This window comes from Ovis canadensis, chromosome 2 (assembly GCF_042477335.2).
Source record: "Ovis canadensis isolate MfBH-ARS-UI-01 breed Bighorn chromosome 2, ARS-UI_OviCan_v2, whole genome shotgun sequence".
NCBI classification, from domain to species: Eukaryota; Metazoa; Chordata; class Mammalia; order Artiodactyla; family Bovidae; genus Ovis; species Ovis canadensis.
Window position 1 is genome coordinate 241,596,586 of NC_091246.1, and position 17,727 is coordinate 241,614,312.

At 37.6% G+C, this 17,727-nt stretch overlaps 1 protein-coding gene across 3 annotated transcripts in view; it reads right to left on the reverse strand.

Moving 5' to 3' along the window:
- The window catches only part of ZCCHC17 (zinc finger CCHC-type containing 17), a 52,997-nt gene that overhangs the window by 23,999 nt on the left and 11,271 nt on the right, over positions 1-17,727 (reverse strand). For all 3 annotated transcript variants that reach the window (XM_069578773.1, XM_069578774.1, XM_069578772.1), the window contains exons 3-5: positions 10,940-10,997; positions 1,994-2,094; positions 478-569 (exon numbers count right to left, since the gene is read on the reverse strand). In XM_069578773.1, coding sequence (XP_069434874.1) covers positions 478-569; positions 1,994-2,094; positions 10,940-10,997 — 251 coding nt within the window. The remainder of the gene's footprint in view (positions 1-477; positions 570-1,993; positions 2,095-10,939; positions 10,998-17,727) is intronic.

Here is a 17,727-nt window from a genome sequence, read left to right on the forward strand (position 1 = left end):
GGGCAGAAGCAGAAAAAGAATAAGGGGAAGGAAGCTAAATCATTGACAGAGCACGTCTATGCTAGGAGCTGCATGTTTGCCATTTCATCTTAGTGTTATCTACAACACTTTCTGGGCTTCCTTGGTGGCTCAGATGATAAAGAAGTCGCCATCAATGCAGGAGACCTGGGTTCGATCCCTGGGTCAGGAAGATACCCTGGAGAAGGGAATGGCTACCCAACCCCAGTATTCTTGCCTGGAAAATCCCATGGACAGAGAAGCCTGGTGGGCTATAGTCCATGGGGTCACAAAGAGTCGCACACGACTGAATAACTAAGCACACACACACACACATAACACTTTCTACCTCTAAAAACCAAAGATCACATAATTTATCAATATCACAGTCTACAAACAGTGGAGTGTAGGTGGGCCTGATTCACTATATCATTCTGTGGTTTGAAAAGTTATTTTAACCTTTCCAAACCTTTTACCTACTCAATGATAACGTTGTTGGGATCAAGGTCCTTCCCAGTCCCTTGGTTGACAACCTTCATGGAGAGGGATACTTTTATCCTATCATTTTTCATCTGAAAAATACAAAAGCAAAATTGGCAAAAGCTCAAAGTACATAATTTGGACTGCTGGTCTAAAATTATCTAAGAACTGGAAGTTTTAATCATGTATCTAACACTGAGTTCCTCTAGGAACTCAGGTCCTGTGCTAGGAACATTTTGTGTACTAATAAGCATAACAGGCAAATTCTATGGCAAAGGCATTTCAAGAAATGGTTTTCTTTATCATTCTTGACCCTCCTTAGGGGAAAGACAAAAATGACTGCTCAGAAATCCAGGGCCTGCGGAAGTAACCAGGCAAAAAATAAAGCTATTTTTTTTAATATAGTTCAGTGTAATAATCGGTTCAGAGATCCATGAGCATAGAATGGATTTAAGAACTTTCCAGTGGACTAGATCTCCTTTTGGACTTTGTCTAAAAGCTTCTTAAACATGAAGTCAACTAACAGTGCCTTTAAATGTGAAGACAGTTGTTAGCCACATTGGTCTTCTTTTGCTTCTGTCAGCACTTGAAGGCCTCTACAATTTGGGGTCTGTATCAGCTACTCTCTTTGCCTGGAATATGCTTTTCTCAACTCTTCACATGACTGGCTCCTTTTCCTTTGGGTCTCAGATCATATACAACCACCATACCCCCAAAAGTCTGTTTCTGACCGTTGTATCTAAATCAACCTCCACATCGTTTGACTCTACTACAGCATTTACTGTAACCTGTAGTTATTGTTAATTATTTTAGTTTGCTCACTTCTTATTTATCTCCTCTTGTATAGAATGTATATTCTACACAAGTTCCATAACCACTGAAGTCATTTATATCTGATTTACTAACTCAGGCATCCCTCAGACCTAGTATATATTAGGCACTCAAACGCTGTTGAATATCTCTTTCAGGACTGCCTCCTCTGCCATCCTCTGGGGAAGAGCAGGTCTCAGTGCGCATGCACATCTCGCTGGTGGTCTGCACAGACCCACAGACCCTCAAGTGAGCTGCTGTTAACAGGGTCCTCCTGCATTTTCTCACTTTCCCTCACATAGCATGGTGTCAGGTATTATGAAAAATGACTGTAAATTCTATGTTCTTTTTCGTTTTGGTCCAAATTGAAGTGCATTTGGAACTTTTCTACTAAATACAGGCTCATAGATTTAAGTTTTCTTCTCTCTTTTTGGTTCTTTTTTTTTTCCCCTCCACATCCATCATTCGGATGAACTTCAGGGAGGGAAGTCTCATAAACAAGTAATTATTGGACCACACTAATTACAGTTCACACTGTCCTTCTGAGTTTACATAACAGACAGATAGCCAAAGGTTTAAATTCAGGTCAGATTACCAGCCACAGCTAACAACATATACACACTCGTGACGTATCACCATGAAAAGCTTAGAAAGTCCCAGCTTTACTTAGCCGTTTCTAACCAGCTGAAGTTGCACAGAACTTTACCTCTCGGCCAATAAGCTTCACCCACACTTTGTCTCCAACATCTACTATCTCAGAGGGCTTATCCACGCGACAGGATGACATGTGGGTTCGATGGACCAGACCTGGGCACAAGAAGAAAAAAAGCACTGGGCATACTCATACTCATACTCATACTCTAAATAACACAGTAAAGAGACAATGGGAGTTGGGGATTCACTGAAAAAGTTTTCATTAGTTTTAAACTGCAAATTAAAATAATTTGAGATGACTTTTTATACTTAATCAACTAACAAATATTCTTTAAAATAATGCTTAATTATAGAGTAGAGATGCAGAGATGTGATGCAACAGCTATATTTTTATAATACTGGTAAAAATATAAGTTGGTAAAATTCTTTGAAAACAAAAGGCATAAAGATGTTTATACCTTTGATGCAAAAAAAATACCACTGGAATTTTTCCAAAAGAAAAATTCAACAGAGGCAAAAATTTATGGCATATAAAAATACCTGCAGTATTATTATCTACAAAGGTTAAAAATAAAAATTATGACAAAATGTAAATGACCAATACTTGGAAAACAGCTTGATAAATTATGATAAATCTTTCATAAAAGAGTAAGCAGCCATTTAAATTAGTTATAAAAATAATTATGATGTTAAGTGAAAAAAGTAAAAATAAACAAGGTTGCCATTTTTTACATATTAAATTAGCAAAATATTTAGAAGAGAATAATATCCAGTGTTGATATAAATATAGTAAAATAAATACTACTGAAGCTAACATAAATTTTTAGAAGTCACTTAGCAATGGCTATCAAGAGTGATAAAAATATTTAATAAAATTAACAGACATCCTTTTCCTTGTCTATCCAAGGTCATTTTCTGTGAGAACCACCTTCCTTACATTCTAAAATAATCTGGTCAGTCCTTGTAGTTTGGTTGGAGCTGATCTAACCCCCAGCTGTGGGGAGATAACACAGGCATAGGCAATCAAGGCCTCACTCCCCAGGCCACAGCAACTGACTGGTTCAGGGACAGACACAAGATACTAGCTAAATCAGATCTTTCTCAAGACTTTTGTCAGGATTATAAACTACAAGTTACCAATGCCCATCTTTACCACCAGGTGGCAAGAGTCAGCCAGAAGCAAAGAAGAGCCTGCATAAGCAAGAGACAAAGCCCTGAAGGCATAAACTAAGCACTGGATCCAGCCCTGATGGAAGCTAGATTTATGAATATCTTACACTGCCCAGGGAAATTATCCAGAAATTTACAAAATGTTTCTCATGCATTTCTGTCCCTAGCAACCAAGAGTTCTAAATATTACCTTGACCCATAACCACTTCTGAGACTAAGAAAAAAATCTTATACATAGAAAAATCTATCTGTACCTAGAAAAGTGATTTACATCAAAATATTCAATGTATTTTTAAGACAGAGGAAAAAATAGAAATAAGCAAATATCCAGGAATAGGGTAATGGCTAAGTCTACAGTACAGCTACTCGACAGCCCATTAAAAACAATGTTCAAAAGATTATGTAAAAATATATCAATAATTAATTATTTTGCAAATATCTGAGTGCCTACTATGTGCCACACACTGTAGGAAACAGCATTTCTCATTTAAATAATGAAAATGCTTAAAACAGATTCCAAAAATTAGAAAGAAATAATCCAAAATACTATAGCAATGGTTAGACTAGGGTATAGGATTACAGGTTAATTTTTTTTACTTTCAAATGTTCTAATAATAGAGAACTCTATTCTGAGGGAAATTAATATAATAAACACTTATTCTGAATGAAAATAAACCTGGAATCTAAAGAAAAAATAAGTCAAAGATTTCTGTCCCAAAAACTTGCGCTCCCTGAAGTTTCCTGAGAGAATTACTAACCTTTATTCTCAATCTCTCTCACACACATGCATACACAAGGTTGTCAGCACACGCCTGTAACAAAGTATCTGCCATCTGTGTTTGGAGCTCCTGTGGGAAGCCACTCCTTTCTCTGTTCATGGTTATTGGGTCTCTCAGACCTACTTCAGCTGATTCTGGAGGCTGACAGTCTATCTCCCAATACTGCCAGAGCCAAAATGCTTTATATATATATTATATAACCCATGTTTTAAATTTTAGACCATCATATAATCTTTAAATTGGATAAAATTCATGAATCTGGGCTCTTTTCTTCTTTGTGATCAGGTAATGAGCGGAGTAACCTAATTAGAAAACCCAGAGGAAATTCAGATGCCCTAAAGGAAAGGGAAACCTTTCATTTTGACATCTTTGTGGCTGCAACTGTCCTCTAATTCTAAACTTCACTTTTTTTCCTGAACTGCAAATGGAAGTTGTGAAGGAAATTAATGTTGAACCTAATATACCTGAGAGAACATTTTCTCTCCTGAAACAGGTCTATTTATTGGAGTACCACAAAGAAAGAATGAGTTAACCATTTGTTCTCCTATGTGATTCCAAAGTAGGATATTTTTTGGCCCAAGCATCTCTTCAATATGGCATTTTGCAGAGCATTAATAATGAAAAATTATAAACAACTTAAAATGATTATGTGATACATGTGAATGATAAACTAACGCCATTTAAATGTTTATAAAAAGTATTTTAAAAGACAAAAAAATGTTTAACATTCGTTAAGTGTAAAAGCTACAAAATGTATACACAGGATATAATCTTAATTTCAGTATGTTCATTTCTATGTACATATGTGACTATAAAGAAATACACTGAAATGTTAACAGCACCTATCTGTTAGTATGATCATCTGTAGTAATGATCATTTGCTTTGGTAGGTTCTCTCTTATTATTCCATAAGCATGAATATTTTTAACCATAAAAAATGTTAGCTATAAAACCAAATATACATATTTATCAACAAAATCTAAACATGATACGTACACTATGATTGAAATTATGTAAAACTATGTCTCATGGACACAGATGAAAAGGGAACACAAAAATTGTTATACTGGTGTGTAGGATTTTTATAGTTGAAACTTAATGGCTTATCTCCTTCGCTTATTGGGTGAATTAAACAAGAGAAATGGTTGAGCCCATAGTCTTAAATGTAAACGTCAGGTAGGCAGTTGGATATGTAAGTCCATAGATCAGAGAAGGGGTATGAATTGAAAAAACAGTGTAGGAATCTTCAGTGTGCAGATGCTTATATATAAAAATACATTAATCAGACTGTCAATTTAGTGATTGGTTCAGAGATACACACAATTCACCAAGTTATTAACTTACAATAGAAGATATACTTTTCTTATACCTGGAAGGTTCCAAGTCCTTATCTGGGAAAACTACTCACTGACCCCAGTAATTAATCTGACCTAAAAATCAGATTAATGACTGGAAATTGCTTCAACATGGAATAAGAACAAAGGGGAAACAAACTGTTTTGAGAGATGTTTCCTGTCTATGAAGGTCTGATGGACTTCCTCATAAAAGAATCCACCTCTCTCATTCCTATCATCAGATTCATTTCTTCTTTAATAAGGTAGGATAAACACTGCCAACTTCAGGCTCTTAGGCTTTCTTTTACTATGTTCCAGAGATTGATATCTACTCATATAATCTCTTCCTAGTAGAAAGATACAATCAATTAGATTTCAGTCTACTAAACTGCAATTTCATTCCAGTTCTTTTTCCCTGGAATTAAACTCAGATTACCTTGTTGAAGTCTTGAATGTTCCCATCTCTTCAGTCACAGATTTACAGGGAATTACCTGGTATATTTCTATCTGTGGCTAATCCTATCCTCTGTATGAGGGATTCATCATTAGTTTCATTCTCAGCCTGAATTCTTGGGAAGTATTTCATTGTTAACCACACATACCACCAATAGTTGGATTAAGTATATATGGCAGAAAACCAAAATAAAACATGAGGCTCCCTCAGTTTGTACTGGATACCTCACTAGATACAGTATATCCACGCATCCATTTAATCCTTCCTTACATTAGCCCTGTGACATAGACTCACATGAGGAAATAGTCTAGAAGTAAATTGTCCAAAGTGGCAGAGCTGATAAAGAAATGCAATTCAAATGTCTTCAACATCATATTGATACTTCTCCATTATTTTCTGTATTATCAATCTGTTATCTTTTCAATTAAAAAGAGAAAGACAATCCGCAACAGTAGAAACACATCTAATTCTTTTCTAGCAAAGGCTCTAAAACAGAAATCAACACAAATGCTTTGCTCATTGTGTTACATGGAGGAAGCAGTCTGTATCTGGATCTCTGACATTAAGTCATAAATACCCAAAGGGCATATCAAGTCCATCACCATATTCAATATACCCAATATAATACTTAAACAGAATGTGTCCCAACTGAGTGTCTGCTGGTAAAAAAAAAAAAAAAAATTCTGACAACTTGGAAAGAGCTAGAATCTTAACTGCCATATGAAAAAAACAGAGCCTATAACAGTTCCCTTAAAAATATTCCCCCAACTGTTTTATGTTCACCATTAATTTTACAAAGTTCACTGACAGTAAAGGAAAAAGGTAAAAACTACAAACCATTAGAGGTCAGCTGCAGCCAAAAAACATGAGAAGGTCTCCTTTACCTCTGGGACATATGAATTTCCTCTCTAGACTTTTCAAGTTAATTTACTGAGCTGGTCAAAAAGTTCGTTTGGATTTTGTTACAGAAAAACCCAGAATGAACTTTTTTGGCTAACTGAGTATCTTCAATCAGCAATTCACAACGATAATGTAAGTACATAAACTGAAGTGCTTGCACATCCTTTATCCTGTGGTATTAGGGGTTCATTCAGACATTTACTAAACATCCACTATACTATAAGCAAAAATGGATCTAAGGATGAGCTAAGACATGATCTTGCCAGTCAAGAAACTCTAAAAATAACACACATGGTCCCATTTCACAGATAAGGAAACGAAGGCTCAAGGACAAGCAACCTGCTATAGTTAAGAAGCTAGTAAGTGGTAGAGCTAGGACTAGGATTTATTTTTTCATTTAATAAAATTCGCTGAACATCCATTATATCTCAGGCACTGTAGCAGGCCCTGACTTATCCCAGTAGCCTATTCACAGCTCAGTGGATTAACTGAAACTTCACTCATTTTATTACACTACATTGTAATTTGTTTACACCTCTAGACTGTAAACAATCTGAGAGCAGCAGGGACTATGTTTTCTTATCTCTGTTCCCACGTAACACAGTGACCAAAACATAGAACTCAGTAATCATTTGTTAAACCTGAATTCACTGCTAAAAATATTTGTACTTCTACCACAAGCAAGGCACTTTAAAAGTGCAACAATGAATAATCTCTACTCTCAAAATTTTGTAGTTCAATGCTGGTGGGAAGAGGATAGTAGAGAAAGAAAGAACTTCATAAACATATAGGGCTGCATTGTCCACTACAACAGTCACTAGCTACAGATGTTTAAAGTTTGAATTTAATCAAAACAAACAAAATTTAAAAGTCAGTAGGCTACCATATTAAACAACAGATGTGGTATAATATAAAAATATATTTGGTCTTTGTCCCTGCTCCCTACACAGAACTCTTAAAACTCTTGGAATTTCCCTAGAGATAGTGGTGTCTTTGTAATTCATAAGTCTCTTTGATCATACTAGAGCTTATGCTAAAGAGTCCCCACTTTGTTGTGGGGACCCTTGATAATTCCTGGACGGAGCTGTCACCAGAAAGACCAAGTGATGAAAGTGATGAACTTTCAGCTCCACTGACCTCCAGGAAAGAGGGAGAGGGGCTAGAGACTGAGCTCGATAAAAACCCTTAAACAATGACAGCCAGAGAGTTTACAGGTTGTTGAACACATCAACCTGTTGGAGGGCGGTATGCCAGAGGACATGGAAGCTCTGTGCACTCCCCACTCTGTATCTTGCCCTATGCATCTCTTCCATTTGGCTGTTCCTGCTTGCATCCTTTATAATAAACTGGCAAACAAAAGGAAAGGGTTTTCCTGAGATCTGTAAGCCATTTTAGCAAATTATCAAACTCACAGAGGGGAGGTCGAGAGAACTCCTGATTCATAGCAAAGTATTGACTGTAGACATATTTAATGTTTTTTGTTACCCAAACATTATTGACCAGGAACATATAATTCTCCAACCAGTTGGTGCCTGGAGAACTGGCTGGTGTTAGACAACATATCAGATAAAGAACATTTCTATCATTGTGGAAAGTTCTATCAGACAACACTATAAGAGGGGAAAGAAAATTTAGTTTAGATCTGAATACGAGGAACCAGTCTTTAACTCAGTAGTGATTTAAAAATTCTGAAAACAGAAATCTGAGAAAAATAACTCAAATTAGAGTCTACCTTCCTGACAGATGTTAAAATCTAGAGATCATTTATTTCATAACTCAGTCCTCTCAGGACTGTACTTAATAATCTTCTTCCATTTAAGGGCAGAGAAGCTAAAGTATACTGTGGAAAAGTCAACTGCTCAAGTTACCCAATAAACCTACAGATGTGCCCAGGATCAGAACTCGTGGAGTTTCCATCTAATGATTTGGCTCTCTGACCTCTCCCTTCAAGCTTATCTCAGCACAGTTGTCAGACTGACAGATTCACTTATAAACTGGCAGTCACAATCAGAGGCATCATCTGACAGGGTATGGATATAAGTGAGTTGAAGACTAACTGTTAGCTGGAAGGTGGCAGGCTTTTAATCCTCACACAGTCACCAAAGTGTCATATAAATGCTCAAGTAAGGATGGGACTTTCAGGTACTGGTGTCTATGGCAAGTACACTGGCAAGAAAATCTGTCTTCAGGTCTAAAGAGGTGCATACCATACAGGGATGAGGATGAGTTTCATGTCATTAAATCTCAGCCAACATGAAAGGAGAGATTTTATTACAGATTGCCAGTTGTTAGCTTGGAAACTATTAGTAAACTATTTCTAATTAGCTAAGATGCAATTTGCAGCAGAGCAGTCTCCAAAGCTAAAGGTAAGGTCAGCTTTTGTAAAACAAAAAAAATTTTTTTTTAATTACAAATAGCAAAAGTTCCTTTAAAAAAAATAATTTTATAGTATAGTTGACTTACAAAGTTGTGTTTAATTTCTGCTGTACACAAACTGTGAAAGCTCCCTTTCCGTCTCTCCTTGATCAAACCAAGCTCCCCACAGGTGACCACGGCTAATTTGTTGACTATGCTTTCAAACTTTCTTCTAAATATACACAATGACATTTAAAATACATAAGTATATGTTGCTGTTGTTAAGTCACTAAGTTGTGTCTGACTCTTTTGTGATCCCATGGACCTTAGCCCACCAGGCTCCTCTGGCCATGGGATTTCCCAGGTGAGAATACTGGAGTGGGTTGACATTTCCTCCTCCAGGGCATCTTCCTGACCCAGGGATGGAACAAGGCACTTGCATTAGCAGGTGGATTCTTTACCACAGAATTACCTCAGAAGCCATAGGCATATGTGAACATGCCTTAAAAGGGGAAGAGGGAGATAAGCAGCCTGGAGTGATTGATAATAGGTAACTGTCACATAAGCATGCTCATGCGCAGTCCTGTCCAACTCTTTGCGAGCCCATGAACTGCAGCCCACCAGGCTCCTCTGTCCATGAGATTTCCCAGGCAAGACTACTGGGGCAGGTTGACGTTTTCTCCTCCAGGGGATCTTCCCAACCCAGGGATTGAACCTGGGTCTCCTGCATTGCAGGCAGATTCTTTACCACTGTACCACCTGGAAAGCCCGATAATAGCTACAGAGTTTCTTTTGTATGACAAAACTGGTATCAAACTAGATTGTGGTGATGGTTACAAAATTCTGTGACTATACTAAAAACTACTGAACTATGTACTCTGAATGAAATGTAGATCTGTGAATTATATCTTAATAAAGCTGTTAAAAATGTTATATAAATGGAACCATAATACAGGTAATCTTTCGGGATTAGTTTTTTTCACTCAGTATAATTCTCTGGAAATGAATCTAGATCATTGCGTATTTTGATACTTCATTCTCATTCCTTTGTACTGCAGAGCAGTATTCCACTGAATGGATATATTGCAGTTATATTTTTAATCACTATTGAGAATGAGCATCTTGTAAGATATTTATTGTTCAACTGCTGTTTTTTCTCCTGTGAATTATCCTTCCATATCCTTGGCCCCATTCCTACTTTCCTCTTTTCTATTAGTCCTGTGTCATATGGACTGCAAATTCTTTTTTCTCATTTAACTTTGCTTATGATGATGTTTACAATTATGTTTTATATTTTTATATAGTCAAATATACTTCTATATTGACTTTTATGTAGTCAAATACTCTTCTATATTTTCTCCTAATAATATATTTATGTATATCTTTTAGATTAAGATCTTTAACACATCTGCATCAGGAGGCCTGGGTTCTAGTCCTGACCATGCTATAACCTAGCTCAAACATTCTGAGCAGGTTACCAGTCTATGGAATCTACTTAACACAATTATTTAGAGAAACAAATAAGACTATAGATACAAAAGGGATTCTCTAAAAATGTTCAATAGATACCTATCAATTATGAAGAAAATTTAAAGCATTTTATGTATATAAATTTGTACTGGTTACAATACTATTTCCTTTCCCTATGCAACATGCTAGAAAACTCACAATGTTAGTCTCAGAGAATAAGTAGCTTGCTCTCCCCCAAATCCTAAGTCCAAAGAGGTCAAGTGACTCAACCAGGATCACAGGAGAAATTTAGGGAAGAGTTACTTCTAGAAGTGAACACAAATGGTTGTGCCCCCTGCCCTCCCCAGAAATCAGAAAAACACCCTTCTTCAGAGTTAAGGCTTCCTAAAAATGAACTTTAATCAACTGTCTGTATTTGTATCTTTACACTAGAAACAAAAACAAACTACTATCTGAAAAAAGTAGAGCTTATAATTAGAGGTGAAAGTAGACAGAGCCAAATGAAGAGTGCTGAATTTCGAGTTACTGGTTCCCACCTTGCTTCCGACAGCCTGGGATTTTGATAAAGGCTCCATAGTCTGTGACCATAGCAACCTATAAAAACAAACAAAAAAAAGAATCTTTGTCACACAAATGAGCTCTCTCCTGTAGAATTTAACCTCATCTCTTTGAATTTCCACTTGGTACTGACTGCCTGAAATTGATATTCTGTCAAATATTCTTTCTGTTCTTTTAGAGATTTAAACTGGCAGGTACGTGTGATTCTAATAAAAACACTGGTGAGACTGGAGTTATGTCAGATGGTATAACGGTACTTGTGGTTCAGTCACTAAGTCATGTCCAACTCTTTGTGAGGCTTCTCTGTCCTTCACTAACTCCCTGAGTTTGCTCAAATTCATGTCCATTGAGTTTCTGATGCCATCCAACCATCCCATCCTCTATCATCCCCTTTTCCTCCTGCCCTCAATCTTCCCCAGCATCAGGGTCTTTTCTACTGAGTCAGTTCATTGCATCAGTATTGAAGCTTCAGCTTCAACATCAGTTCTTCCAGTGAAGGTTCATGGTTGATTTCCTTTAGGATTGGCTGGTTTGATCTCCTTGCTCTCCAAGGGACTCTCAAGAGTCTTCTCCAACACTACAATTTGAAAGCATCAATTCTTTGGCACTCAGCCTTCTTTACGGTCCAAGTCTCACATCCATATAAAGTTATAGTTTATATTCTCTGGAATGGAGGTCCCCAGTCCAAATAGAGAAGTTTAATACTTTGGGATGGATCGTGTGAAGCATCTCTTTTTCCTAAACTTTGAACCAGTAAGACCATACAGCTTGCTCTATTTCACTCCGAACCAGAGTCTTGGGTTTTATCAAGACAATTAAAGAAAAAGTCGTTACACAGACAACATCTGACAGAACTTGAAAAGATATAATCAGAGAAAGAGTTGTCTTTTGCAGAGTTGACCTACAATGGGGAAGTAAGAGGCTTGATGTTAGTCACTCAGTTATGATCCACTCTTTGCGACTCCATGGTCTATAGCTCACCAAAAGTGATGCTTTCAAACTGTGGTGCTGGAGAAGACTCTTGAGAGTCCCTTGGACAGCAGGGAGATCAATCTAGTCAATCCTCAAGGAAATCAACCCTGATTATTCATTGGAAGGACTGATGCTGAAGCTGAACAGCCAACTCATTAGAAAAGACCCTGATGCTAGGAAATACTGAGGGCAAGAGGAGAAGGAGGCGACAGAGGATGAGATGGTTGGATGGCATCACTGACCCAATGGACATGAGTTTGAGCAAACTCAGGGAGATAGTGAAGGACAGGGAAGCCTGGTGCATGGTGCAGTTCATGGGGTAGCAAAGAGTCAGACACAACTTAGCGACTGAATAACAACAACAAAAGCGGCTTGATGGATCTATGCAATATGCAGGCCATAGGTAACAGAAACATAAGGCCCAAAAGCCTTGTCAAATAAATCATCATCTCAGACTCCACCTCTACTGCTTTCCTCCCCTCTATCCTCTAACCCCCTGCTTCCAATCGTGGATTGAGATTAAAATTGACAATATATACTGTATTTATCACTAAATTCATTATTATTTATAAAATATTCAATACAATGTCACACACATAAACTTTGTTCTTTCCAGTGACTTTAAACTTAAGTTGTTTCATCTTGGGCAATCACTGTTTACACTTAAACACAACTAAAAGAAGGGGAAGGAAGAAGGGAAAGGGGAAGATAATTTTTGCTGCACCTCTATTCACTAACATATACTAAATACTCACTACATGCAAAACACTCTTCAAAGTGCTTTACATAATCCTCATGACACCATATAATGTTGGACTATTATTACTTTCATTTGATGGATGACAAAACTGATGCATGGAGAGACCAAGTGTTCAAATATACAATGTTCAAAGCTAATAAGTAGCAGAGCTGTAATCTGAATCCAGGGAGTTCTTAATGACACTACAGCTGCTCATGGGTTCCCTTTAACTATAGAACTGTTAACAGCCAAAAGCAATGTGACATTTGTTATCTTATCTGCTCCTGGCAACAATCTTAGGAGTATATATAGTGGGCCCTCATGTTCTAGATGAGGCAAAACAGTTTAGATATAGGAAGAACCCAGGCTTTGAAATGAAAGATGTAGCTTCTAATCCCAGCTCTGCTACTTCTTACCTGTGGAATCTTGAACATAACTTGCTTTCCCATTTGTACTCACCTTGCTGCTGCAAATAACAAATCAGGTACTAGTACCCGGCATCCAAAGTCCATTCAATAAATTGTAGCTTTCTATTAAAGTCCAAAACACTGAAGCACAAAAATGTGAGCGACTACTGGAACCACCAAACAATTAACTTAGATACAGTAGGCACAAAACCTAGATCCTTTGGCTCATAATCCAGTGCCTCACAGTTCACCAAATATTATCACTATTCACTTCAATGTTAGGATAGAAATAGATAAAAACTTCCACTTTCCTCATTCTTAAATGGGCACTTAAACTAACTCTCCAAGATATAGCATTAAGAATGGGTTAAGAACCAACATTTCTAAACTCCTATTTTAAAATGACGAATACACTATGTTGAGGTAGAGACCAGGTGTTCCCAAAGAAACAGGACAATAAGGCAGATACTGTAACTTTAAATCAAGGCAAGGTGGACTTTAGAGATTTAGCTGATCCAATCCTGTCATTTTTCAAATGAAGAAAGTGAAAACCAGAGACATAAAGTACTTATCCAAGTTCACAAAGCAAGTTGTTCTCTGTAAAAAAGGCTGCATGGATAAAACTTAATATTTTTAGCTACAATAAAAGAAAATCCCTTCTTGTTTCTGGAACAACTAAAAGCACTCTGGCTTTTGCTCCAGGGTTCTAGATAGAGGGCTGAAATGCTTGATATTGTGTAACATCTTATTTAAAAGCATAATTATCTAAACAACTTAAAAGCAGCATCTGGAAACTGAAGCCTAAATCACCTTACTGCTGTAAAAACATTATCACCTTTCAGTCCTGAAACTTCACTGTCACATTATGATCTTTTGTGGAACTATCATAACAGATCTTAATATGGCCTATCCCCAGAGAAGGTTAATGTGCTCCAGAATGGATGCACTCTACTGTTTAGTTAGGAAAACACATTCCTGCCCATTTCTAACACCAGGTGTTTCCATCACTGTGTCTCTTAGGGTGCAGTCAGACTTGAAATTAACAGAATGGCACCTGCCTTAGATGATTACACAGTCTGCCTGGTGTCCCAAGAACAATTAATCAAACAGCTCAGGGGAGAAAATTCAGTAATTATCTCAACTGAGCTCAGGGCATAGGCAAAATGAATTTACCATCTTCAGATTAGACGTTGTATCAGCCTTCAAAGTAGTTATCCCCATAATGTAAACGAGGAATCTGAGGCTCAGAGACATGTTATCTGTCTAAAGTCACAAAGTTAGAAAGTATCAGGACCAGGTATAGAAGTTTTCTGACTTCTAATCCAATGTTATTTTCAATTTACCAACACCAATCTCGCTTCAGCATTTCTTTGGCTATGGCTGGGCTAAGCCAAATCCCAAATCTCTTTGCTATGTTTATACCCCCTACCATGCTTAATGGACTCTGGCACCAAGATGCCTCTCAGAGGACAAGAGAAGGATGAATATTAGCTTCCCAGCAGTCTTGTCACTGGGCCCCTCAACTATGCTGAGCCCACTAAGAGAACTGCTAGAATATGCAGCACACCACCAGTTTCTTCAAAGGGAACTGATCCTAAAACGCTTAGATTCAAATTTAACTCAAACACTTATTCACCAAGCACTTGCATGCAAGATACAACATCAGGCACCATGAAATAAAAACAACATAAAAAAAAGAGATGCTCAGTCTATTTTTAAAAAATTTTGAATTAGTTACCAAGACACATGAGATAAACAGCCTCTGCTCTCCAGTAACACACCTTCTTGTGGAGAAGACAGACGTACACACAAGAAACCATAGTACAAGATAGACTGTAAATGTCATGATAGAGGTACCAACAAATGATGGCAGAACAACTGAGTTTACCATCCACCTTCCTCCTATACTACCCAGTTCAGTCAAGAGTTCTCTTACGGATCTTTTGGTTCCACCACACATTTATGAACAACTGAACAACCCCAGCTGCAGACTTGGAGAACTTGATTTAGAACTTGCCATTTATTAACCATCAGGGCAATTATTTAACTTCTAAGAAGTTTCATTATCCATAAAATGGGATTAACAATTTCTTCCAAGAAAGTCAATGACACATAACGTGTGCAAGTGCTGACATACATTGGGCTTACAAAATTTTTTTGAATTTTAATGTAAATACTTCTTTATAAATATCAGGCACTCAACTAATGGATGAATATTCTGAAGTTTCTCCTTTTTAATTTATCATGAAATTGCTCCTTCTCTTATTCCAGTCACTTCTAGGCATTTTTCAAAATGTGTTCATAAAATACTAGAACTATAGTTCTAGTATTACAACTATAAAGTTCTTTCTGAACACTACTCTAGCCCATCCATCCTTGACCAATAAAATATAAAACCTACACTAATTCAAGCCTCGTCTCATATAAAAAGATAAAGGTTAGGAGCCACTTTACTAAAAATCTGAATCAGTTTGTGGAAAGAGCTCTTCTTCCTTTTGTGCAATACCTGACAAGTGACGTTTTCATGTTCAGAAATATCAGTTTTATCCCCTGAGCTACAATTTCTTCTTTTTGAGCTCTAGTATCTCACTGACCTCTGGGGATACCATAGGCCCTAAAGAAAGAGGACAGAGGTTCTGAAGAGCAGTTGCTTGCTATTTATCAGAATGTTATCATCGTTTCTACCTTGACTTGTACATTAAAAGCTGGAATCCACTTAACAGAAGTCTAGAACCACATTTATCTACAATCAACCAATAGTCACAAAGTCTGTCTTCAAAGGCCTCACATTATTAGGTGGTAAACCTTTTGTCAACTGTCATAAAGAAGGTATGAATGCCATAAGAGTGACATGGTTAAAACAGGTACCTCTAAGACACTGAAAACAATCTCGTTTGCTTTTAAAAAAGGGAGATTACATTAATGAATTGCTGTATCTCAGGCATTGTGTTTTCATAGATCATAGTTTATTTAACCATCATCACAATCCTATGAAAGTTGTTTTTCTCTCCATCTAACAAATGAGAAAACTGAGGCTCAAAGAAATGAAGTGAAAACCTCAAAGATTACATAGTAAGTAAAAGAGCTAGGACTGGAATCCGGTTTTGTATGGTTCCAAAGCCTCTGCTCTCTAAACAAACACAATGCCTTCTCCCTCAAAGGTTGATCATTCATTCAGTCATCAAGGTGTACTGAGCACCTACCATCTTCTACTCATCTACCTGAGACTACACAACAGTGAACAAAACAAGCAGGGCCCTGACTTCATGGAGTTTAGCATTCTCTAAGGAATGTGAAGTCAAGTGGGCCTTAGAAAGCATCTCTACAAACAAAGCTAGTGGAGGTGATGGAATTCCAGTTGAGCTATTTCAAATCCTGAAAGATGATGCTGTGAAAGTGCTGCACTCAATATGCCAGCAAATTTGGAAAACTCTGCAGTGGCCATAGAACTGGAAAAGGCCAGCTTTCATTCCAATCCCAAAGAAAGGCAATGTCAAAGAATGTTCAAACTACTGCACAGTTGCACTCATCTCACACACTAGTAAAGTAATGCTCAAAATTCTCCAACCCAGGCTTCAGCAATATGTGAACCGTGAACTTCCAGATGTTCAAGCTGGTTTTAGAAAAGGCAGAGGAACCAGAGATCAAATTGCCAACATCCCCTGGATCATGGAAAAAGCAAGTGAGTTCCAGAAAAACATCTATTTCTGCTTTATTGATGATGCCAAAGCCTTTGACTGTATGGATCACAATAAACTGTGGAAAATTCTGAGAGAGATGGGAATACCAGACCACCTGACCTCCATCTTGATAAACCTCTGTGCAGGTCAGGAAGCAACAGTTAGAACTGGACGTGGAACAACAGACTGGTTCCCAATAGGAAAAGGAGTACATTAAGTCTGCATATTGTCACCCTGCTTATTTAACTTACATGCAGAGTACATCATGAGAAACGCTGGGCTGGAAGAAGCACAAGCTGGAACCAAGATTGCCGGGAGAAATATCAATAACCTCAGATATGCAGATGACACCACCCTTATGGCAAAAAGTGAAGAGGAACTAAAAAGCCTCTTGATGAAAGTGAAAGAGGAGAGTGAAAAAGTTGGCTTAAAGCTCAACATTCAGAAAACTAAGATCATGGCATCCGGTCCCACCACTTCATGGGAAATAGACAGGGAAACAGTGGAAACAGTGGCTGACTTTATTTTTCTGGGCTCCAAAATCACTGCAGATGGTGACTACAGTCATGAAATTAAAAGATGCTTACTCCTTGGAGGGAAAGTTATGACCAACCTATACAGCATATTAAAAAGCAGAGACATTATTTTGCCAACAAAGGTCTATCTAGTCAAGGCTATGGTTTTTCCAGTGGTCATGTATGGATGTGAGAGTTGGACTGTGAAGAAAGCGGAGCGCGGAAGAATTGATGCTTTTGAACTGTGGTGTTGGAGAAGACTCTCGAGAGTCCCTTGAACTGCAAGGAGATCCAACCAGTCCATCCTAAAGGAGATCAGCCCTGGGTGTTCATTGGAAGGACTAATGCTAAAGCTGAAACTCTAGTACTTTGGCCACCTCATGCCAAGAGTTGACTCATTGGAAAAGACTGATGCTGGGAGGGATTGGGGGCAGGAAGAGAAGGGGACGAGGA